General features: G+C 64.4%; 1 protein-coding gene across 9 annotated transcripts in view; it reads left to right on the top strand.

Annotated features, from left to right (window-relative positions):
- Positions 1 to 23,287, top strand: part of SEC16A (SEC16 homolog A, endoplasmic reticulum export factor) — a 30,230-nt gene that overhangs the window by 850 nt on the left and 6,093 nt on the right. For 6 of the 9 annotated variants that reach the window (XM_053282207.1, XM_053282206.1, XM_053282205.1 and 3 more), the window contains exons 1-26: positions 113 to 239; positions 2,508 to 6,184; positions 8,034 to 8,170; positions 8,336 to 8,424; positions 9,563 to 9,692; positions 10,417 to 10,612; positions 11,097 to 11,271; positions 11,881 to 12,023; positions 12,955 to 13,016; positions 13,516 to 13,654; positions 14,463 to 14,705; positions 15,472 to 15,569; positions 16,038 to 16,119; positions 16,311 to 16,428; positions 17,250 to 17,361; positions 18,056 to 18,161; positions 18,533 to 18,673; positions 18,941 to 19,054; positions 20,006 to 20,210; positions 20,531 to 20,746; positions 20,947 to 21,035; positions 21,475 to 21,522; positions 21,698 to 21,868; positions 22,020 to 22,094; positions 22,305 to 22,361; positions 22,880 to 22,991. In XM_053282207.1, the coding sequence (XP_053138182.1) occupies positions 2,585 to 6,184; positions 8,034 to 8,170; positions 8,336 to 8,424; positions 9,563 to 9,692; positions 10,417 to 10,612; positions 11,097 to 11,271; positions 11,881 to 12,023; positions 12,955 to 13,016; positions 13,516 to 13,654; positions 14,463 to 14,705; positions 15,472 to 15,569; positions 16,038 to 16,119; positions 16,311 to 16,428; positions 17,250 to 17,361; positions 18,056 to 18,161; positions 18,533 to 18,673; positions 18,941 to 19,054; positions 20,006 to 20,210; positions 20,531 to 20,746; positions 20,947 to 21,035; positions 21,475 to 21,522; positions 21,698 to 21,868; positions 22,020 to 22,094; positions 22,305 to 22,361; positions 22,880 to 22,991 (6,658 nt within the window). In that variant the 5' untranslated portion in view covers positions 113 to 239; positions 2,508 to 2,584. Of the gene's footprint in view, positions 1 to 112; positions 240 to 2,507; positions 6,185 to 8,033; positions 8,171 to 8,335; positions 8,425 to 9,562; positions 9,693 to 10,416; positions 10,613 to 11,096; positions 11,272 to 11,880; positions 12,024 to 12,954; positions 13,017 to 13,515; positions 13,655 to 14,462; positions 14,706 to 15,471; positions 15,570 to 16,037; positions 16,120 to 16,310; positions 16,429 to 17,249; positions 17,362 to 18,055; positions 18,162 to 18,532; positions 18,674 to 18,940; positions 19,055 to 20,005; positions 20,211 to 20,530; positions 20,747 to 20,946; positions 21,036 to 21,474; positions 21,523 to 21,697; positions 21,869 to 22,019; positions 22,095 to 22,304; positions 22,362 to 22,879; positions 22,992 to 23,287 lie in introns of those variants that run through there. The other 3 variants (XM_053282201.1, XM_053282200.1, XM_053282202.1) reach the window with 2 other exon arrangements.

Below are 23,287 nucleotides of genomic sequence, written 5' to 3'. Positions count from 1 at the left end.
CTCCCGTTGCCCTGGCAACCCCCGCCGGCCGGGGCCGCTTCCGGGTCTGGCTGACGCGCGTGCGCGGTGACGTCATGCGCACGGGGGCGTGCGTGACACGTCGGCGCCGGCGGTGGCCGCTGGAGCCGGATGTCCCAAGATGGCGGCGACGGCGGCGGCCGCTCGGGCTCGCAGGGGAGGCGGAGGCGCCGGCTGCGGGTGTCGGCTCGGCCGCCGCTGCGGCTGAGCGGGCGGAGAAGGTGACCTCCCCGGGGGGCAGCGAGGGGGAGGCGGAGGCCTGGAATTGAGGGGCGCCGGAGCGGGCGAGCCCGGGTCGCCCCAGAGAGCCTCCACGCGCAGGGGCAGTCTACCTTGGGGGGCCCTGCCCTGCGCGGGTCAGTCGCGAGCGGCCCGAAGTGCCTCTCGCGTATGGGGCTGGGGTGGGGGCAACCGCAAGCCTGGCCCCGGGCATGTGAACTGCTGCCGCGCCTTTTGGCAGCAGGGGGGGCTTGGGGCGCCCCAAGAGCAGCGGGGCGGGGGTAGGTCCGGATCCAGCGGGGCAGGCTCTGCAGTGGGGCTGGTGGGTGGGGGGCCTCATGAACCCCGCTCAGGCAGCAGCAGCAGCAGCAGGAGTATCTCTTGGCCTAGCAAGTGAGCTTTTGCCCATCATCCGTCTGCTTTGGTGCCAAGCAAAGCCTTCACCGGTTTGATTTCCGCCCATCAGGCGGCTGGCAGCCCCGCAGGTCAAGGGGGCAGCAGTCAGTACAGGCCCCGAGCAGAAAGGAGGGCTTCCTTTCTGGACCAGACCCAAAGTTCATCCCGGCCCAGCGCTCTGATTGCAACAGCAGCCTGCCAGATCCTCCGTGCTGGGGGCCGGGCCAGAGGAGGAGGAGCCTCTCACCATGTTGATATTATTATTATTATTATTATTATTCATTAATCAGTCACTCGGTTTATTTAGCCATAGCCATAACAAAAAGCGTCCAAACACTGGACAGATTTTTATTGCTGCCGCTGCTGCTGTTTGTTAAACTTTAATACTGCCTAATCCAGATGGCTCTAGGCACTTAATGTGAATAATCAATAAGCAAATAGCCCATTAAAACAATTAAAAATAGCAATTAATAACTAAATAGCCATTTGACAAACTTAACAGAGTTGGGAAATTAGGTTTGGGGTTTCTGACATGAATATGGCGGGATGCTGAAATGCTGCCAAGGAGAGTGCGCTGAGCGGCCGGATTGGCAGCTGAAGCTTCTCTCGGCCAGCGGCTGTTCAGTTATAGTGATGCCGTCCGGCTCAGAAGAAGATCACTGACTGGATCTGCATCGTGCATTGCTCAGATCTCCCGTGTGAGTGGCAGCATGCCGTTTTAAGGTGGCTCAGGGCTTGGCAAATGCCAGGCACCAGGGAACCATGGTGCCTAGACATTTAACCGTGGTGCCTAGACTGGGGCATGCAGAGGCATTTAATAGCGTCTGTATTTGTCCCAAGCAGCCCTCTTTCTGTTCTAAACATGGCACTTGTAAAGGGGGTAAAGAAAAGCCCCTGTACCCTCCTGCTCTACAGTGTCTGTCCCTAAGTCTGGTAACTTTGTCTCGGGCTCATTGCCTGGCTCCTAAATTTTGGGAGTGGCTCCTAGATGCAAAGGAAGCTTGGGAAGGCTTGAGAGTTTCCTAGTTGCCAGTCTTTGTTCAAGCCACAGAGCGCACCAGCCTCGTGTAGCTGGCTGTGGATCACTGCCTTGCTTTGTTTAGAGGCTGAGCTTGCAGTGATGTGGCCTGAGATGGAGGACTCTTCTGAGCTCCCGTTCCTAAAAGTCTGTGACTTCTCGCTTCCTCGCTGCTGTATTCCCAGCACACCCTACCAAAGGAACCGGTCCAGTTGTAGCCCTGGTCTGGCCCAGAGTTGGTTAGTTTACATCTGTGTGCCAGGCTGGGCTTGAGTCAGGGGTCTGGCTGACCTTGGTAGCCAAGCCAAGACTCATGGATGCCAGGAGCCTCCCTCGTCCCTGCCTCCCCCTTCTCAGCTCCACGCTTGGAGTGGGAGGAGAGGGTGTGGATCATTCCCACGGTTGTGGCGGCCCAGGGCAGCCGTGGAAGGATCCTCACCACCACAGCCTTTCCTTTCCAATGCGGAACGGGGGGCGGGGGGAGCTGCACAGGTGTTGGGCTTCTGCCGGCGTGTTCAGAGGCCCCTTCCAGGCTGGAGAGAGAGGCAGGGGCCCCCTTCCCATGCCCACCACGGGGAGTGGGCCTGTGGACCTCTGGCCAGTGTCCTGTTTACAACCAGGTAAAATGTAAACCACGTGCGAAAAAACCAGGCAGTGAAAAGGTCCCTTTAGCCAGTGTGGCTGTTGTGTTCACAGTGTCCCTGTTGGGGAAAGAAATCGCTTAGTGAGCGCTTTGTGGACTGTACAGTTTTCCGTTAAGACAGACGCCAAATGTTGCAAGTGCTTAATTTGCGCTTCTTGGGGAACGGGAGGTCCCTTACTCTCTCTCTCTCGCTCTCTGTTGTCTCCCTTGCAGGGTGAGCAGCGACAAAGCAGCCCCTCGTGTCCTCCTGCATTCCTCCGAGTGACATCTGACGCGGCGGGCAGTTGGACATGCAGCCTCCGCCCCAGGCCGTCCCTCCCAGGGCAGGAGGCCCCCCTCCTCTGGCCACGGCACGGAATGCATACTGGCGGAATGGCCCCTTCGGCAGGAGGGGCAACACACAGGTCTCCTCAGCGGCTGGCCCGGTGCCGCCTGTGACGGACCCCTTTGCCTTCGGCAGGCAAGCGCTGCCCCAGGGCTCCCTGCTGGGCAACGCACCCAAAGGCAACCCCCCAGCGATGCCGGGATTTCCTCCGATGACCTTTGCTCCGGCGGCGGCAGCTCCTCCTCCACACGCTGGGGACAATCCGCATGGCCTGCCCCCGCCTTGGCCTGCCCCTCTCTCTCAGCCCGGGGCAAGCGGCACACCCTTGACTATGGGGGGCCCCCTGCCGGCCTTGCCGGCACACATTACGAACAGCAGTGCTCAGGGGCATCCTCGCGTCGAGCGGGGCGGAGCCAGCCCTCCAGGACCCGCTCATTCCCTGGGAGGCGCCGCCCTTGAGCAGTCTGCCGGTGGCTATGCAGGCTTGGCTTGGGTGCCAGGCAGGCCTCTGAGTCCGCAAGAAGTGGGCAGGAGCTCCAGCCACCCCAGCGCAGCAGGCCCCGCCTCCGCGCCCCTCTTCCCTCCTGCCCAGCAAACGGTGCCTCAGTGGAAGCCTCTCCAAGGGAGTGGGCAGCCCCCAGGGCCTGCCCCTGCTCCCTACGCGGATCCGTCGCCCCCCCTGGCCTTCTACTCGGCTCCTCCTCAGTCTGGGGCTGACACGTCCCGGCTGGGTCCCCACCCGAGTCCTCCACTGCAGCCCCCAGCTGTTCCAAACGCCACCCAGGCACCACGGATGTTTGAGGAGGCGCCCAGCATGGCCGGCCCCCACAGCTCAGCCCAGAATTCGGCTTGGCAAAGCGCAGGCGTGGCCAGTCCCTGGCAAGGCCAGTTCCCTCAAGAGCACTTTTATCTGCAGCCGCTGGAAACCACCCGCACCCTCAGCCACGCCCCCACTCAGGAAAGCCGCCCCTCGGCGCAGCCTCCTGGCGTGTCCGAAGCAGCCAGTGGGCCGGGCCCGGCGGAGGCAGATTCAGGGACAATCTCGATGTTTTTCAAAGGGGACGAGGCGGAGAACGAGGAGATCCTTTCGCTGGAAAAAACCGATCCGGCTGGCCAAGCGGAGCCCGGCGCTTTCCAGCAGACGATGGGGCACACGTATTACCAGCCACTGCACCCCCAGCAGCTCCCAGCGGCTGCTCTCTCTCAGGCGCAAGCGAATCCCGTGTCGACAGCTGAAACGCTGCAAAGGGGGGCGGACGCCCTGCATCCCCCCAGAACTGCATATGGGCAACGTGATCTCCAGGCCACTCCGCGTCCCGCCTGCTTCCCTGAAGACAAGGCGGGCCTGCCTGAAGCACGCGGCCAGTACGAGAACAATGAAAACCTGGAGTACGTTCAGAACCAAGAAGTGCTGCCAAGCGAGCTGCCGGCCCACAGCCGTTCGCCCCCCAGCGTGCCTTCAGACCCGTACCGCTACGCCTCCTTGCTGGCCCCCTTGCCGCCAAAGAACAGCCCGACGAACCACCTGGAAGGAGGGCCGAACCTCGAAGCGCCCGACTCGTTACCTCAGCCCGTCCGGCCTGACAGCGTCTCTTCCAGCTACAGTAACTTGAGCCACCGGAGCGTCTCCGGCTCGGCGCGGCCTCAGGAGCCGGGCACGTTCATTCAGCAGGAAAGCGGGAAGCCCGAGGAGGAGGCCTCGGCCGGGTTCTTCATGCAGATCGACTCCTCCCCGCTGAGCCTTGCCGGCGAGCCGAACCCAGCCTACCCCAGGGGCCTCTCCCCGAGGCCCACGCCAAGCCCGCCGAAACCCACGGGCGTGTTCCAGCCCAGTGCAAACAGTTCGTTTGAGCCGGTCCGGTCCCACGGGCCGGGCGTGAGGGGTGTGGAGGTGGACCAGGCCAAGATGGTGGTGGAGCTGCGGGGGAGTCGCCCCAACCAAAGGAGCTCCAAGAAGAGCCCAGCCGCGCCGGCTGCCTTTCCGGGGAACCTCGAGCAGCCTCCCGACAACCTGGAGACCCTTTTCCCGCCCCAGGCCCAGCCCTTGCCTCTGACGCTTGCCGGGGATGCCGCCAGTGTGCTGGTGCCGCCCAGCGTGGGGGGACCCCTGGGGGAGAACGCACAGCCGGCCCCCGAGAAGAGGCCGTCGGCCAGGGCGCAGGGAGCCACCAAGAAGTGCGAGTCTCCGGCCACAACGCTTTGGGCCCAGAACGAGCTGCCCCACTTTGGAGGCAACGTGCTCCTCGCCCCAGCCGCCCCTGCGGTCTACGTGCCAGCCAAGCCGGTGGTCCAGCCCCCCGATGAAGGGGCGCCAAGCCAGTCGCTGGGCAAGCCAGGGGCCCTTCCCCACCCACCGCCGCCTCCGGCCGGGACCGCCGCCTCCTCTGAGAACCAGGAAAACCCTCCCAAGATGGGGGCTGAGGAGGCCCTTCGCCCGCAGGCCAGCTCGGGTTACGCCAGCCTCCTCTCCTCCCCGCCCACGGAGGCTCTGCAGAACCCGCCGGTCTTGATTGCCCAGCCGCATCAAAGCGCAGCCTTGCCTCAGCCGGTGAATTTCTCCCTTGCCAATCAGCAGCGGCACAAGAGTGGCTCTAGTCCCTTGGCGAAAGATCCCGCCGTGAGCCATCCGCCCTTCGTCAGCACGCACCGTAGCGCCAGCCCTTTGGCGGGAAACCTCCGGGCAGCGCAGCAGCCCGGCTCCTTGGGGCACCCGCCTGCCTCTGCCCAGACCAATCCGTGGGATTCGTTCCCAAGCCCTCTGGGCGCTTCGGAAGCGACTCCGCCATCGGCGGGCTTGCTGGCCCAGCCTGCCTCTCAAGGCCCACTCAACTTGGCGGCGGAGAGTCGGAAGGCCCCCCCTTGGGAAGGGCTGCCTCTGGAGTTGGCGAGCAAGCCCGGCTCGAATGCTCCTGGGTCCCCGGGCACCAGGGAGCCGCCCCAGAGCCCTCCCCATCAGCCCCACAGTCAAGAGCCTCCCCGAGTGCTGGACACCAAGACCCCGGAGCAGAGTGGTGTGGGCAGTGGTGCCCAGGGGCCGGACCCGCCGCTTCCCAGTCATGCCAGCCTGGGGGAGCCTCCGCCTCGCGGCCAGCAGCACTTCTACCCACAAGTCACGAAAGACACCCACCCTCCGGTGGGGGCGCCATCCCAGAGAGCCTTGCAGCAGCAGCAGACGGCGTCATCGTTGCCGAGCGGCCTCCCTCCGCAGGGGCCTCTGGCTCCTCCAAGCCACCAGGCCCCTCCTGGCCTGGCCCCCGACCACAGGCCTGGCCCGGCTGGCCCCCTCGGAGGGGCTTCCTCAGCAGAGCCCCCAGCTAGCCAGCCGGGCCCTTCTCCGGCTCCCACCGGCCAGCCTTCTGCCTCCACGTCTGCTGGCGCCGGCCACCCGGCTGGACCCCCCTCGCAGCCAGAGCTGCAGCAGCCCCACCCTGCCCAGAATGCCTTTGGGCCCCCGCCCCACCCGTACTACTACTACTACCACCGGCCCCCTCCCGATGCCTATGCAGTGCCCTACCCAGCGCCCTATCCTCCCGTGGATCCCAGGACCGCTCAGCTCTACTATCAGGTGAGGGGCGCCGCTCCCGCTTCTCCCCCCCCAGCCCTTTCTCTGGGTGGGTGGGTGGGTGAGATGGGCAGGGTGAGCTTGCTGGCTGAGAGCCAGGAGCACAGCAGCAGCCAGGGGGGCGGTGTGTGTGTGTGTTGCTTCACGCTGTCCCCGTTTGGGGTGGGGAACGGGAGGCCGTCCTCCTGTGGTGAGGGGGCCTTGGCTCAACTGAGTTCCTCCCCAGATGTTGGCTTGTGCGTTTGGGGAGGCGGAGGGGGAAAGGGGGTTGCCTTCGTGCCCTCTTCTTGGTGGGTTTTGCAGTGGCATCCAGCTGACCAGTGCTGGAAACAGGATGCTGGGCTAGAGGGACCCACTTTGACCTCATCCCGAAGGGCTCTTGTGGTCTTCCCAGAGTCATCTGGAGCCCCCTTAGGAACCGAGGAAGCGGCCAAGATGAGTCTGACCCTTGGTCCATCTAGCTCAGGCAGCGGCTTCTCCGAGGCTGCAGGCAGGAGTCTCTCTCAGCCCTATCTGGAGATGCTGCCAGGGAAGGGACTGGGAACCTTCTGCATGGATCAGGCCCCCCAAGGAAGCCCACGTGGTCCAGCATCCTGTTTCACACCGTGGCCCTCCCTCCTGCTGTCGCTCCCCTGCAACGGGTACTTGGAGGCATCCTGCCTTGAGGCTGGAGGTGGCCTGCAGCATGCAGGTGCCTTTCCCAGAGCGGCCCCATCATCCCCTAAGAGGGGAAGACCTCCCAGAGCTCACCCAGGGAGTCTCCCATTCAGGTGCCACCAGGGCGGACCCTGCTTAGCCAAGGGGAGCTCTCCTCCCTGGGATGTGATGTGCCTCATTCTCTCCTCCTCTTCTATCATCTGGGTTTCGTAGGAGGGTCAATGTGTCTTGTTAGCGTGGATCAACGCATGGAGGAATTTGGCCTGGGGACGGAGATGTTCTTTGAATCTGTCTCCACACATTGATCCTGTGATGCGGGGCGGGGGGGGGCGTGGTCTCCCCAATTAAATAAGTTTGAGTTGATGCATTGGGGAATTAGTGGATTGCGTTCTCAGCTCAGCATAGGCTGCCTCCCCTTCTTGATAGGAAAGGTGACCCTTCCTAACACCTTGTTCCCTGAACCAAAATAGCTTTCTCAAATCAACAAGCCAGCTCTAAGCCCCTTCGGAAGGTGTATTTAGTTGCTCAGCAAATGACTCCTGCTTTAACGGTCCTATTTCTACTAGAACTTGTTAGCTCTGAAACAGTCCCTTGCCACAAGCAGAAGGACTCAGCGGAGCCATTTATTGGGAACCGTCTCCCAGAGTTGCCCACTGTCACTTCCAGAAATAAGGGGGATGTGGGGAATTTGGCATTCAGCTCCCCCATGCAATGACCCAGCGAGAACCAGCCGCTGCGCAGGGGAGAGCATGAGCAGCTGCCTCCGGCTGAAGAGCGACTCTGCTGAGGCTCGGCTTGCAGGCCCCATGCCTGGCCCAGGGAGAACTTCCCGCCGGTGCTTTTGCTTTAGATTTGCTTGCCCAGCCCACCAGAGGTGAAGCGAGGCAGGAGGGCCGTGAGGTGGCTGCTGAAACTCATCTTGTGGCAGGAGGAGTGATTTGGAGGGACCTTTGGAAGGGTCTCATGCAGGGGCCTCCAACTGGTGCTACTCCAGGTGCTGCTGGACTACAACTCCCATCACCCTGAGCTAGCTGGGGATGGTGGGAGTTGTAGTCCAGCAAGATCTGGAGTTCCACAGGTTGGGAGCCCCTGTTCCGATGCCTCTGGGTGGTCTGGGAGTGGAAGGGGGTGGGGATCTGGGCAGGCTGGAAGGCGGGCGCTTGCTGCGGAGTAACACAACCCCTCTTGCCTCTAGGAGGATGCCTACGGCAGATATGACTACCAGCCCTACAACAGCAGCGCAGCCTACACGGGCCCCGCCGACTACCACTACATGGAGCCCGAGCGGCCCAGCTCCAGAGCCAGCCACGCCTCCGACAGGCCTCCGTCCAGGTGTGCAGTTCTGCAGGGCTGGTGTGTCCTGGTGGTGGGGTCGGTTCTCATGCAGCTCGGCCATCGCCCTCGGCCTTTCTGTGGCTAGGGTTCTCCTCTCTCCATCTGCTGGTTCTGTCTCCCTCAAAGCTATCACTGACGCACCACGCCGTTCCCCTTTTCCAGGCAGGGGTATCCTGAGGATTATTACAGCGCCAAAAGCGGGTGGAACGATTACTACGCGGGCTACTATGCGAATCCCTACGAATATGGAGGTAGGGCCTTGCCTCCTCTCTCCTCCTTTCCACAGGGACTCCCCAGTTCAGAAACGGGTTGTGTTCCAAAAGCTTGTTTGTAAGTTGGGTGTTCATAACTCAGAACCCGTCTAGTTCCTGTGAGGGACAGCTTGCTTGTATGTGCAGGTTGGGGTTGGTGAGTTGGGGACCTCCTTCATGCCACACCTTGTGGAACTTGGTGAGTGGGGGATGTTTGTCAGCCAGGGGATGCCTGTCTGGTCACAGACTAACATGAGAGTCTCCTCCTCCAAAGGCCAGACCAGTGGCAGGCTCTGTCTGTGGGGAAGATCCTGGCTGGTTAGGCCTCTTAATCCCAGGACCCCCTGCCTACCAAGCAGGCTGACTGTATCCCTCCTTGATCCCGGCAGAGGCAGCCGTAAGGTTTCTGGGCAGCAGGTAGAATGGGGATGGCCCCAGCCAGGGTGTGGGGCGGGGGGAGCCCACCCCACCCCCCTCAGTATGGTGGGTGTTAGTGATGATCAGCTGATTCCCTCCCTGTATGGGAAGGAAGACCAATAGTCCAAAGAGAGTCACGAGGATGTGGTTTCTGTGGAGCTTACTCGTGAGGGTCTGGAATGATAATAAAAGATGAGTTAATATGCCAGGGTTAGGGTTCGGGCTCTAACCAGCCTTGTAGAAAACATTTCAATTTCGTGATGAGAGAGAGAGAGAGTGTCTTGGGGCAACCTGGCCAAATTGCTTTGGGAACACGCATCCCTGGGAGCAAGTTCCGGTTGGACTGGGTGAGACTTTCTTCCTGGGAGACATGCATAGGATCTGGCTACAGACTGGCACAACCTATTTCTTCCCCGCCCAAGAGAGGTCGTGTTACAGCCTCTCATGGACTGGAACACCCTCCTCCTTGGAAACCGCAGTCCTGGGGCTTCAGGGGCAAGGATGCAGTCCTGCTCTTTGTGGTGGCCCAAACCTCCCCAAGGTCACCCGGCTCTTGGACCCCTTTCCCATTCAGTCCTAGGAATGTTGCATTTAAAGGGGATGTTGGCACGCTTCTTGTCTACATGCCTGTGGACTTGTGCCATAAAGTACTAGCAGGCGTTGCGGGTGATGTGTGCAAGGCTTCCAGGATGCCTGGTCCTCCTCTCCTTGTCTCTTCCAGATCCAAACCGCTTGGACCGTTATCCCTCGGCCTACGATGCCCGGTTCAGAGACCCCAGGACCTATGACCAGAGGTACTGGTGTGATGCTGATCAGCGCCTCTACCAGAAGAGAGAGGCTTATGGAAACAGGTGTGTCCATCTTGGGGCTCTCCCAGGGCTGGCAGGGCAGGTGTTGACACGGCCACTCTGGGTGGTTTTCCTGGAAGCTCTCCATTCCTCCAGGAGGGTGAGACCAAGCCTCTTGAACCCGAGGTTCAGTGGTCCGATGGCCGAGCTAGGCCTGGTGGTGGCGGCAGCAGCAGCAGGGCCCTTGCACCTGCAGGAAGGAGTGTTTCAACTCCGTTGTGGGTCTCCTTGAAGGTTTCTGTGGGCATCAATGGCTGTAGTCCTTTCGCTGGACTTTGCCTGCCTGCCTGCCCTTTGCAGTCTTGTAAAACTCACGTTCACGGTAGAAACGTGGTTGCTCCTCCCACCTTCATTTCACTCGCCTGGAGAGCAGGTTGGGATCTGTGTCCACAAGCAGGCATTGGGATCTTGTGACCAGTGGAAGGTGACGGTCATGAGCCTTCGTTCTCCTGGGCCGTGCGACGGCCGGCTGATGCCGTTTGCCCGCTGCCATGTCAGGCTTCCAGCTTCCAAGATGGAGTCTGCTGCCTGCGTGACTCACACAGGCCGTGAAGCGTCCAGGAGAGCTCCTGCTTCCTGTGAGCGGCTTGGTTTTGAGCACGCCGCGGCAGCGCTTCTCCTGCACGCTGCCCAGCCCTGGCAGGGAAAGGCCGAGTGCCCGTTTGCATCGGGACGCCTGCCCGCCCGCCCTGCCTCACGGCTCTCTCGTGTCCGGCTTGCCTCGTAGTCAGGACCGGTACGACCCCTGGCAGTACGACCCCCGTTTCGCCGGCAGCTTCGATGACGACCTGGAGCCTCGCCGGGATCCGTACGGGGAGGACTTTGACCGGCGCAGCGTCCACAGCGAGCACTCTGGCCACAGCCTGCGCAGCTCCCACAGCGTCCACAGCCGCCAGAGCAGCTTCAGCTCTCGCTCCCAGCAGGTCAGGTGGCCCCCTTGGCCCTGCCGGGGCTCTGTGCGCAGCCTCCAGCGGTGCTGCCTGTGTGGCTCTTGCCCAGGCTCCTCTGCTGTGCCGTGCTTGCTGGCTGGGTTGGGACAAACGCCCTGGGCTGGGCAAGGTGCGGGGGGCGCCTTGCACGGGGCCGGCCTGAGCGCGGGGCTGGGTCCCTGCCTGGCTGGAAATCTCCAGATCGGGGCCTTGGGAATTGTCGCACTCAAGGCTTTGAGATGGCCCTCCCGGGAAGTATGTCGAACAGTCTGTTCAGGCGTGGCTGCCCAACACAGGTGGGCTCCTTTGCCTGGGAAGTGGCCTCGGAGGCTCCCGGCCCGGCCAGCCCAGCCCGGGGAAGCCTTTTCTTTGGCTCCCGCTGCCAGGCGGCCGGGCTTGGCTCGGGCCCCGGCTCAGAGGGCTGCTTGGTCCCAGGCCGCCCCCTTGCTTGACAGCCGCCCGTCTCTCCCTGCTCCAGAGCCAGCTCTACCGGAGCAGCCACGACCTGACAGCCGGTGCCTATGAGGTTGTGCCCCAGCCAGCTTCGCTCCACACGGAGTACTCCTACGGGGGCTACGACCACTTGGACAGCCAGCCCCCTTTCACGGATTACAGCTACTCGGCCCACACGGCCTGGCCCGCTGCAGAGCAAGGTAGGGCCGCGCAGGGGCTCGGGGTCGCCCTCTTGCCTGGGGAAGCCCCGTTGGCAGCCTCTCTGCCGAGCTTCTGCTGCTGGCGGGTTCTCTCTCGCATCCCGGATGGGTGTCCCTCCCAGCCATTCCAGGGGCAGGACTTGGGCTAATTCGGCCCGGCTCGCACTTTGGCTGGGCACTTGCTCGCAGCTCTCTCGGCCCGCCTCTCCTTCACCGGGCCCCGTGGGGCTCCCCCTCCTGGGTTCCAGAGCCAGCCCTGCTTTCCTTGGGGGGGGGCGGACCTTTCCCCCTGAGGGTCCCGAGGAAGCTTGGCTGAGCTCCAGAGCCCGTCTCTGTGAATCGTCTCTTCCGGGTGAAGCCGCCGCACGTCCTTGCTCGCTGCAGCAGCAGCACAAGAATTCCTGCCTGGCAAGAGGGTGGGGGGAGAGGCCGAGGGGCCATTCTGGAGCTGCCTTTGGCGCTGGGAAGCCTTTGGCGCTCTGTGGCCAAGAGCATCGGCTGCCCTGGGCTGTGGAAGGGAGACGTCAGCCCTGCAAGGCCGTGAGCTGGTGGCCGGTCGGGGTCAGTCTTTCTCCGTCTCCTCTCCCCCCCCCCCCACCGCCATTGCAGTCCCTTCCAGGCCTCTGACGCCAGAGAAGTTTTCCGTGCCTCACGTCTGTGCGCGGTTCGGCCCTGGCGGCTACCTCATCAAGGTCCTGCCCAACGTGCCCTCGGACGGACAGCCGGCTCTGGCTGAGATTCACAGCATGGAGGTATGAGAGGGGAGCTGGCCTGGGGCCAGAATGGTGCTGGGGGGGTGTGGGGGGGTGTCTGGCCATTGCAAGCCAGGGGTGCTCGCTTTCCAGCTGTGCGGCTTCGCCATGTACCTTGTGGACACGTGGCGGAGACTGGGGGAAGGTGGCCCACTGGTCTTGCAAGGAGATGGTGGTTGGAGCCCGTCCTCCTGTGGGCTCCCCCACCCCACCCCGCCGAGCCTGCTCTCTTTTTTGATGGTGCTTCAGGGTCCCCTGCCCTTGCTGGGGAGATCAGCCCCCTCCCCAGCAGGCAGCCCAGCCCCTAGGAGGATACAGACACTGCTCTGCTCCTGGAATAGAAAACGGATCCGTTCGGCCTAAGCAGAAGGGAGGAGGTGAACTCTTTGCGGTGGGGGATGGAGGTCCCGACGCCTTTGAGGTTTGCCTCTCAAGGCCGCTCACGAGATCTGGCTGGCAAGAGCTGCGAGAGCAACCCAGACCCCAAGAGAACCAGGGCGCCTCTCTGGCCGCCCCTCCTCTAACCTCAGAAGGCAGGGGCCTCTGGAGCAGGGTCTTTGAGGGGCGGCGGGAGCACGTGGGAGGAGGGGGCCTTTCAGAGGCCAGAGCGAAAGCCACTGAGCCCCCAAACACAGCAGCGGAGCTCTTGGGATCCTGGCAGCCCACGGCTGAGTTGGTGGCCCAAGGAGAAGCCGCTCTGTCGGAAGCACTTCTCCCATTTGCTGGACCTGTCTGGAGGAGAGACTCTGTGTCCAGGCGAGCTTCCGCTTCCCATCTGGCACTGGCGCTCTGGGCATTGCATGCTGTCAGGGCCCCCCGCCCCGCCCCGCTCCGAGGGACTTGCTCCCGAACCCGCCGGCTTTGTGTTGCAGCCTGCGAGACCCGGCGCGGCCTGCCCTGCCCCTGATTCTTGCCTGCTCTTGTTTCCCAGATGGTGATGCAGCATTCTTCGGAGCAAGAGGAGATGAGAGCATTCCCGGGCCCGCTAACCAAGTATGTGCCCTGGGGCCGAAGAACCGGGGTTTGCCCTGCAGCCAGCATGGGCAGGACGGAATGTGGCAACTCCCCCTGCTGGAGGAAATGGGCCTCTGGGGGTCAGATGTGGCCACTGAAGCTGGCGGCCTCTTTGTGTGATTCCCGCCCCCCCCCCGCCCCTTCACAGCTTTGTAACTTTTGCTTGTTCTGCTGCACGGCTGTTGTGCTAAAGCTAGGAATGCGGAGGGTGGGGGAGAAGGGAGAGCCACAGGTGGGTCCCAAAGACCCGCTCGGCTTTCCTGGCATGTGGGGAAGAGAGTGCCCGTTGGACCAAGGGGTGCGGGAAGGAAGGAGTTGGCCAGCCCCCTGGGAGACCTGGAGGAGCGCCCACAGACCTGCCCGCAGGGGGAGCGTGGCGCTCCTCACAGCCCTCCGTGCGTGGCCTGCTGCTCCCTGAGAGGAGCCTGTCTCCTCCTCCTCGGCCTCTCTCTCACTGCCGCCTTCTCTCTCCTGGCAGAGACGACACCCACAAAGTGGACGTCATTAACTTTGCCCAGAAGAAAGCCACCAAGTGCTCTCAGGACGACTCTCTGATCGACAAGGCGTCTGCGCGGCTCCTCTGGGACTTCGTGGTCCTCCTCTGCCGACAAAACGGGGTAGGGTGACCTTTGGGCCCGCTCCTGTTCCTGGGGGGTCTTTCCGAATCCACTTCAGCTGTTCAGTCACCTCTTAGGACTTAGAAGTTCAAAGCTGGCCCAAGAGGGGAGCCAGGGTGAGGCCTGGAGTCAGGCTTGGCCTGCTTGGCTGCCCTCAGCGGAGGCCCGGCCTCTCGGGGCTCTTTCGAGAAGAAGGGCCCGGAGGCCCCCTTGCCCGTCCCCTGGACTCGGGAGACACGCCCGCCTGCCTGCCCCTCCCTCAGATGAAAGGAGAGGGTGCCCGGGGGGGGGGGGCGGGGGGGCTGGTAGGGCAGAGCTCAGTCGGGTGACTCTGCTAAGGACAAGGCTGGGTTTGGGGTGCTGTTCACAGCAGCAGCAAAGGAGACCTACAGGGCTGCTCCGCTGTGGTGACCCGTCTCCCGGGGAGTTAGGGTCCTGCACAGATCCCGCTGGGCCAGGCAGGAGCTTGGCAGTAGGCCGCGCTTGCTCAGTTCAGTGAGGTGTGCACAAGGGAGCTTCCTGGGTGGTGGATTGGGCCCCATTGGGGTGGGGGAGGGAGGGAGGGAGGAGGAGGACTCTGCTCAGAAGGAGCTTGAATCAGCCTCTGGCCGCTGCCGGCACGGGCTGCCAATGGAGACGTTCCCTGCCCAGAGTTGCGCCTGAGCCTGCCTGCCGTCCCAGGGCGGGCTGGTTCAGGATGAGCCGCCTCCTGGGTCCCTGGAACGTGCCCTGGGCCAAGCCCCGCTCCCAAGAGTGCCGCCGCCGCCACCGCCTCCTCCTCCTCCTCCTCCTCCTCTCTGCTCTGTAGACAGTGGTGGGCACCGACCTTGCTGAGCTGCTGCTGCGGGATCATAAGACCGTGTGGCTGCCGGGGAAGTCGCCCCACGAAGCCAACTTGATTGACTTCACCAACGAGGCTCTGGAGCGCGTGGAAGAGGAGTCCGGGGAGGCGCAGCTGTCCTTCCTCACCGACAGCCTCCTTGCCACCATCGACGGCCTGGAGAAGGAGACGGAGAGGTTCCGAGAGCTCCTGCTCTACGGGCGGAAGAAGGTGAGCCCGTGGGCGCCCCGGAGCGCTCAGGGATGCTGGAGCCGATGCCTGCAGGGAGGTCTGGCCTCCTGGGTCTCCGCAAGTCCCACCCCTGCAGGGGCTGTCCCAGCGTTGTCAGGTTCTCCTGTGACTGGGAAGCAGAACTGGCGGGGGGTGGGGGGGGGCTCACCAGGAGCAGGGAGCCGGCTAGCCTCCCACCCAAACTGTGCTGCCCCCGCCAGGGCGTGAACCTGGGCTACCTTCAGGGTGCGGGCCAGCAGGTGCCCCCCCCCCCCCCGAGGGGAGTGTCTTCCAGTGCTGACACACGTCGTCTCCCTCCCACAGGGAAACCAAGGCCGGCCCTGCTTAGCCAGGGGGGCCATTCATGCCCAGGCTGCCCCGGGGGGCCAGCTCTCCTCCTCCCCCCATATGCACACACACACACACCCCCGCTGTCTCCCAGACAAACGAGCAGCTGCCGTCCTCTGCACTGTGGGGAACAACGGAGGTGGGGCCGCCACCCACCCCGTCTCCAGCCGTGATGCTGGGCAGCCTGGTTGCGGGGCTGGGCTGCCGATGCCCAGCTGTGCTGCCCCCCAGAGCCTTGAGCCGCCTGAGAATCGCCGGGAGTGGGACTGGCCTCCGCTGGCCTGAAGGGGGAGGAGGGCCCAGCCGGCCCGGCCCCCACTGACCCAGGGCCCCCTCGGCAGCTGGGGGAAGGAAGCTCTTGCCAGCCCCCTGGCGTGGGTGTGGCCGGCTTGGCAGCCTGTCCTCTCCGTCTCCACAGGACGCCCTGGAGTCGGCCATGAAGCACGGCCTCTGGGGCCACGCCCTGCTGCTTGCCAGCAAGATGGACAGCCGGACGCACGCCAGAGTGATGACCAGGTCAGGGGTGCCTCTCCCTCCCTCCCTCCCCCCCCCCCTTTCTCCCGACCGGCATGGAGAGCCGCCAGCTCGGTCCTCTGGCTCCCGCTCGCTGCTCTCCGCGCATCCCCCGCCTGCCACTGCCCAGGCCAGGCCACGTTTGCCTCTGGAAGGGGCAGGGGGACTCTCTGGGGTCTCTTTCAGCCAAGACCGCGCAGAGTCCGGGTGTGTCCAAGGGTCTTGGACACACTCACGGAGGACGGGCCCACCAGTGGCTGCTCGTCTGGGGGCTACAGGCCACCTCCAGGCCCCCAGAGGCAGGCCGGGGAGCAATGCTGGGAGAGGGGGCCTGCCTTCGTCTGGGGGCCACCAGTGTGGGGCTGGGCTAGAGTGGCGGCCTTGGGCCTGATCCAGCAAGGCTGAGCTTCGGTTCTCCGCTTTCCTTCTTGAAATCTCCTGTGCCTGAATTCTTCTTCCTCGTTGTGTTAGGTTTGCCAACAGCCTTCCGATTAATGACCCCCTGCAGACGGTTTACCAGCTTATGTCCGGGAGAATGCCGGCGGCGTCCACAGTAAGTCCGAAGAGGCAGCTGCTGCTCCTCTCCTGGGCAGTCTCTGTCTTCCAGCTGAAGCGCCCTCTCCGAGCTGCACCGGGAGCCGTGCCGTTGTCCCTTGGGGGTTGTCGGTGGGGTTGTGCTCCTTGCAGACGTGTCCCCCTGACCCCTCTGGTGGCCTGCTAAGCCAGCCCCTCCTCTCTTCCTAGTGCTGTGGAGATGAGCGATGGGGAGACTGGAGACCCCACTTGGCCATGGTCCTGTCCAACCTGACCAATAACATGGACGTGGAGTCGAGGACCATCACCACCATGGGCGACACGCTGGGTAACCGCTTGAGGCGCAGGAGCTGGGAGTTGGTCTCTGCGGATGGGGGGGGGGGTCCTGCATCCAGCTGTGCCTCACTAGCCAAGGCCCGCTTGGGTGGCCGTGATAGCTGATGGCCAGGATCGTCGTAGCTGGCTGGAAGTCTCTGCATAGCTGGTGTCTGCTCGCTCTTCTGAAAAGTCAAAGTGGCTCTCCCAAGCAAGAGCTGCAGCCTCCTCAGCGGAGCCCCATTGCAACCTCTGCCGGTGTTGGCAGGAACCTTTCCTGCCCAGCAAGAGGGGAGCTCCTCTCCGGCCGTGTCCACTTCCAGTGGTGGGGGTGTCTGCCTGCCTGCCTGGGTTTCCTTTTGAGGCCGGGAGGGGCTGCCCAGGGGGCTTGGCTTTGGGGCCAGCTTCTCGTTGGCTCCTGGCCTTCAGGGTGGGAGGTCTTGTGAGCCAGCCTCAGGACCACACAGTTTAGCCCCCGCTCTCCAGAGCCGCCGTAGGGGGCCTTGCTGGGGCTGCTGGCAGGCAGGGAAACCGAACGGGTCTGCGTGTCCCCCTGCCCTGGCTGGAGCCACGCCACCCAGGTGGGGCGTGAGGCGTGGAGGAGGAGGGAGGGCTCGCTCTGCCGCGTTGATCCAGCAGCAGGGCAGGGGAGCGGCTGGCCCACTGAACCCCACGGGCCACCCCTACTCATGCCAAAGGGATGCGCCTTCCTGGGTGGGCATTGATTGGGGCAGGCGATGGCTGGAGCGGCCCCCATGTCTGCAGCCTGCTCTGGTGAGCACCGCTCGGGTGCAGCTCCTCGAAGGGTTCTCCTTGTTCTGTGCTCTGTGGCAGCTTCGAAGGGCCTCCTGGACGCCGCCCACTTCTGCTACCTGATGGCCCAGGTCGGCTTTGGCGTGTACACCAAGAAGACCACCAAGCTGGTGCTGCTCGGCTCCAATCACAGGTGTGGCGGGGAGAGGGGCTGCCTGGCAGTGCTGCCTCCCCCCTCGGACCAGACTCCTGCCTCCGGCGCTGCCCCCTCACCCACCTGTTCGGAAGAGAAGCCGGGGCCTGGCCCCCTGCCCCAGCTCCCGGAGCAAGGCCTGATCTCCCTGTGGCTAAGTTGTAGGCATTGGTGCCGCCCAACCCCGTTGCAGCGGCTGACTCCCCTGCTGTGCCACTGAAGTTCACGCAACTCAGACAGCACTGCTCTGGGAAGAGCATCCAGGGGCCAAGTCCCCTCCCTGGCAGCAGCATCTCCAACGAGAGAGGACTGGGAGAGAGACTCCTGCCTGCGACCCGGGAGAAGCCGCTGCCAGTCTGGGTGGACAATGCTGACCAGGGGTCTGACTCAGTAGAAGGCAGCTTCCTGGGTTGCTAGTGGGGGCAGCGACAGCCCCTGGAAGGCTGCTAAGCTGGCTGAAAAGACGCCGCGTGGTCCAGTGAGTAGGGGTGATTCCCAAGCTGTGGGAATCACCAAGGTGGCCAGGAGGTGGTTCCCTCGCCCAGTCTAGAAAGAGGAAGGCAAGGGAGGCGGACGCTCTCCTGGGCTCCCCCCCCCCCCCCCCGCCTGCCAGACAGAAGAGGGTCCCGATTTGGGAAAGAGCCCTTTGGCCCCCTTAGCAGGGGCTGAGGCCTTTCCTGTCTCGCTCTCTCAGCTTGCCCTTCTTGAAGTTTGCCACCAACGAAGCCATTCGGAGGACAGAAGCCTACGAGTACGCGCACTCCCTGGGCCCTCAGCCGTGCTGCTTGCCCAACTTCCAGGTCTGGATCTCCGTTGCCTTCTCCCCTTGGGGGTCAGCTGGTCTGGCTGGTTGCGGCACTTGCGCCTGGTCAAGCCGTGCAGCTCTCAGTGCCTTGGGGTGTGTGTGTGTGTGTGTGTGTGTGTGTGTGTGTGTGTGTGTGTGTGTGTGTGTGTGTCCCCGTCCCCACCCACCCCCACCCCGCCAACAGCTTAGTACAGGCATAAGCCCAGAAACCCCCTGACTGCACATGTGCGGAGGAGGGAGGGAGCCTGCCTGCGGGCCCGGCCAGAAGCGGCCCCCGGAGGGCTCCCCTTGGGCTGGAAGAAGAGGGGGCTCTGGGACTCCTCCTCCGAAGCCAGCGACAGCCTCGACTCCTCTTGGGTCCGGCAGGTGTTCAAGTTCATCTACGCTTGTCGGCTGGCCGAGGTGGGCCTTGCTGCCCAAGCCTTCCATTACTGCGAAGTGATCTCCAAAGCCATCCTGAGAAGTCCCTGCTACTATTCGCCTGTTCTGGTCAGCCAGCTGATCCAGGTGCGGCATGGACCAGAGCAGCCTCCAGGGGGTCTTTTTATCGGGGGGCGGGTGAGGGGGGGTGTCTTTCCCTCCAGCATGTGGGTTGGCCAGTCTTCCCACCTGCTGCAGCGCTGGGACACTGCCCTCCGAGAGACGGCCCAGGGAAGTGGGGTGAGGAGGGCCAAGGGGCTGGCTGGTTGAGAATCGACGGGCCAGTCCTGGCGGCTTCTCCTGGCTGGGGCTCTTGCTGGGTCTGCTTCTGACTCCCCCCACTTTGCTTCACAGACCTCTGCTCGGTTACGGCTCTTTGACCCTCAGATGAAGGAGAAGCCCGAGCAGGAGCTCTTCATTGAGCCCGACTGGCTAGTCCGGCTTCGACACTTGGACGGGCAGATCAAGGTGCGGGTGTGTCCTCTTCCTCCTCCCCCCCCCACACCCCCCTGAGACCGTGTGCTCCCAAGCCTGTTGGCTCCGAATTAAAAGCCCCACGGAGTGCCCTCCCTGGGGCACGGGCGGGTTCTCCTTCAAGGGGGCCCCGGGAGCAAGAGGCAAGGTGGATTCAGCCCAGCTGCCTTGTCCTTCGCCTGTTGTGCCGTCCAGTTGCCCAGTGCTGGGCATCTGCCTGCCTTGAGCGCGGCAGCGAGGAGGAGGGGGGATTTGGCCCCTCCTCTGCAGGCCACAGCTGTGGGCAATCTCCTCCTCCTCCTCCTCCTCCTCCTCCTCCTCCTCGTCTCTGCTTGGGCCGCCCATCCTGGAGCCGGGAGATGGCCGTGTGCTCTCGAGTCTCCCTAGGTCTGGCTCTTCCTCCCGTTTGGGGTGGGTGCTGGCACAGAGAGCTGCTCCTTGGCGAGCCAGCCGAGGCTGCAGGCCTTGGTGTTTGGAAACACGGCACGTTTGCTTTCCCTGCGTAGGGAATCTGGGCCTCCGGGAACTCCCCCCATGACTCTGCTTCAGTTTGCACCTAGAGCAGCTTTTTAGGAATGGGGCGTGTGCCCCCGCGAGCCGCTTGGCTGCCCCCACGCCCCTCTCCCTAGAGCTCCTGCCAGCCCTGCGTAAGGGGCACTGCCCTCTGGGCACGCTCCAGGCGGATGCAGGGCCGTCCAAGACTCCAGGCAACACACAGCTGCTTCTGGGCAGTGGAGAGGAGGAGGAGGAGGAGGGAACTCGAGGACTCGCTCGCCCTGTTCAGCAGACGCTCTGTCGTAGGGGCCACTGCAGGGACCAGCCCTTTCCCAGCATCAGCCCACCCTGTCGAGGGGAAGGGGGCCCCTGGGCCTGATTGGAGGCCTGGCTGGCTGTCTCGGCTCTCGGGGGGGGGGGATGTCCTGACCGGCCTCCTTCTCGCTGCAGGAGGGCTCCATCGCGTACAGCGCCGGCAGGTCCACACCCCAGCAGTACGCCTGCAGCACGCCCAGCTCCGAGCTGGACCAGGCGAGTCCACACGAGGGGCTGGGAGCTGGCCCGGAAGCGAGCTCCGGCCCGGAGAACCCGCTGCTGGCCTCCTTGCTGCCGAGCATGGGGCACCCCCTGCAGAGCGTCCAGCTGATGCCTTCCGGTGGGTCCTCCCGCTTCTCTCCTTGGGGGGCTGTGAGTCCTTGGCCGGACCCCACTGGCGGGGCACAGGGACGGGCTGCCCGTCTCGAGCTTCAGGCCTGCCCTCCTTGGCGTGGGGAGCTTGCCCCCTGGTCCGAGCCAGCTGGGGGCTGGAGGTTCTGGGGCTAGGAGTGGCCCAGTCTGGGCTCTCTAGCTGGGCGGCCCCGGTGGTGGTGAACTACGGCTCCCGTCCTGCTGGGCCACAGTGGAGGCGCTTGGGGGTTGGAGTCCGTCCCCCACCCCTGGGCTGGGGAGGCTGACGCTGCCACTTCTCCTTGGCAGCTCCTCAGGCCATGCTGGACAGCTCGAGCTCCCAACACGAGCCGTGGGGCCCTGCTCCGTTCGGCTCCATGGCGGGGCCGGGACCCGGCTTTCCAAACGCCCAGCCGGCTGAACAGGGCCTGCCTCCGTCCCTGCGGGCGCAGGGGGGGCCCCTCGCTGGCTCGCCGGCTCAGGCGCAGGAACTGCCGCTCCAGGAGCAGATCAGCCAGGAAGCAGGTTGGTTTGGCCTGTGGGGTGCGGCGTGGGTCAGCAGAGGGGCTGGGCCGAGGGGAAGAGATTCGGCCTGCAGCCCCCCCCCCCCCCCGGGGCTGCTCTGGCTCCCTACTGGTGGAGGGTGGTCCCCTGGCCCGGCTGGCGTGACGGAGCTGGCGCCCTCTCCTTTCCGCTCCGTGGCAGAATCGCTTTCTGTCTCTCAGCAGTGCAGGGCGTCTCTCGGGATTCTCCGCTTTGGAAGGCCGCGCCGGAGCCCCGGAAGGAGGATTTCTACGAGCAGATGGCCAACATGGTATCTGCGTGGGGGGGGGGCAGTGGGGCAGCTCCATTTGGGCCACTGGGAGGCGGCTTACACACACACACACACACACACACACACACACACACGCCCCCTGCAGATCCCTGGCCTGTCTGGTGGCCCTGCTAGCAGCATCTTGTAGCCAGTCCTCGGTGGGGCGGGGGGGGACACCTTGGAGCACGTGGCTGACACCCCAGACGCTGCTAGCCCTGGGCCTGATGGGCGTCGTCCCCTCCTGGGCCTAGTCATCCCGGCTGGACCAATGGGGCCCCCAAGGCCCTCTGCTCCCCCCGACCCCCAGAGAGGGAGGAGCTCCGGGCAGGGTGCCTTGCGCATCTCCCGTGCCCCCAGCTGCTGCGGGAGCGGCACAGGCCCAGCCTGGCCCCCTGTGCGGAAGTGGGCTTTCTCACCTGCCGGCTTTGTATCCCACCAGGGCGCAGGCTGGCGATCCCGCTCTGCCTCCCAGTCGTCCGCCCACATGGTAGGCCACCAGTTGACTTCTTCCCCCTCCATCTCCCCCGCCCCTTCTTCCCTTCATCCCGTCCCATCTCCCCGTGGTGGGTTTGCCGGCTTCCCCACCCCTTTCCCCGGCACGGGCGGCCAGTGTCCCCTCCGCCCACGAGCCCCAAGGGACTTGGTTGCCTGTCCTCACGCAGGGCTTTGGGCGGCGATCCCGGACCACCTCGGAGTCCTCCGTGCATTCTGTCGGCCGCGAGCGCAGGAACTCGGCCACCAAGCCGCAGCAGCAGCCCTCTCCGCCCCCGCCAGCCATCCCCGAAGGGCAGGAGAGCAAAAAGCAGGCCACCAAGCAGCCGGCGTACCAAAAGGTAGGCCTCCCTGGCCCCAGCGCTGGGCTTCTCAGCTCCACGCGGGGCCCTCTGAGTGCTCCCTGACCGGGGATGCTGTAAGGAAGGGGCCCGGACAGGAAGGGGCCATGTGAAGAAGAGTCGGCTAGCTGCGGTCCGTGTCTGTCTTTAGGGGGGCTCGACGTGGTTTCAGTGGCTGTGGAAAAGCAAGAACGAAGCCCACCTCCCCGACGACAAGAACAAATCCGTGAGTGCTGGGAGCCCCGGGCTGGGGGGGGGGATGTGGCACCTGCCTGGGCATCGGCCCGGGGTCTCTCTCTTGCGCGTGATCCAGGCATGGCGGTGCCCACCCCTCTGGGGCACTTGGCCTTCCCGAGGAGATCCGAGAGGGGCTCTGCGCTCCCACCAGGAGACGCCGCAGCTGCTCCTGACGCTCCTTGTGGCTCTTCTTGTTCAGATTGTCTGGGATGAAAAGAAGCAGCGCTGGGTGAACTTGGATGAGCCAGAAGAAGAAGTGAGTCGGAGCCTGTCCCGCCTGGATTGGGGCCAGTGTCGCTGCCTTGCCAGTTGAGAGCTGGGAATTCCCAGACCAGCACCCACCCCACCCACCCACCCCCGGCCAGCCGGCCGGCCGGCCACCTTCACCCCCAGCTGCCTTCAGCCGTTGGCCCTTCAGCCGTTGTGGCGGGGGATGGTGGGACTTGTAGTCCAAGAGCCAAGGGGGAGCCCCACGCTCCCGGCAGGGAAGCCCTCTTGCCACAGCCTCCAGTGCGGCCACCCCTCGAGGGACCGTCCTCCAGCTCCTGTCCCCTCTCCATGAAGCTCTCGCAGGGGCCCCTCCAGGTCCACGCCTCAGGAGAGCCTCCTTGGCCCGCCATAAAAGGAGGCGTGTGGAGTGGCAGACGCCCCGCCCGGCCTGGAGCTGCTCCTGTGGCCAGCCCCCCCCCCCCCGGGCAAGCCACACCCACTGCAAGCTGGAGCGAGTGGGGGAGAGCCGGGGATTCGAGCCGGGCCTTTGGCGTTCCCTTCCAGAGCAAGCCGCCCCCGCCGCCTCCAATGGGCTTCCCTCAGGCGCCACAGGCAGCCCCCTCTGGAGCAGGCAGCCCTCCCGGGGCCTCCGTCAACTCCTTCTACAGGAAAGCAGGTGAGAGTCCCGGGGAGCCCAGGAAGCGGCAGCCCAGCCATGCTCAGGCCCGGGCCAGGGAGAGGCCCTTCCCGGCCCTGCCGCTGAAGAGCCTTTTGCCTAGAGAGGTGGGGAGCTGCGCCTGGGACCCCCCCGTGCCCGCCTGCCCTCCTCTCCCTGGCGGCCTGTGTCCAGCCACCCGCCCCCGGGCTCTCCTTCGCAGGCTGCCGCTTTCCATGGCCACCCTGAGTGTGGCAGGGGAGCTGGTCTGCTCCGCCTTGCCTGCACTGGCCAGCAGGAGTCCCCCCAGCCCTGCC

The sequence above is a fragment of the Hemicordylus capensis genome, chromosome 17 (assembly GCF_027244095.1).
Source record: "Hemicordylus capensis ecotype Gifberg chromosome 17, rHemCap1.1.pri, whole genome shotgun sequence".
Lineage (NCBI taxonomy): Eukaryota > Metazoa > Chordata > Lepidosauria > Squamata > Cordylidae > Hemicordylus > Hemicordylus capensis.
This window is presented reverse-complemented; position numbering and strand designations above follow the sequence as displayed.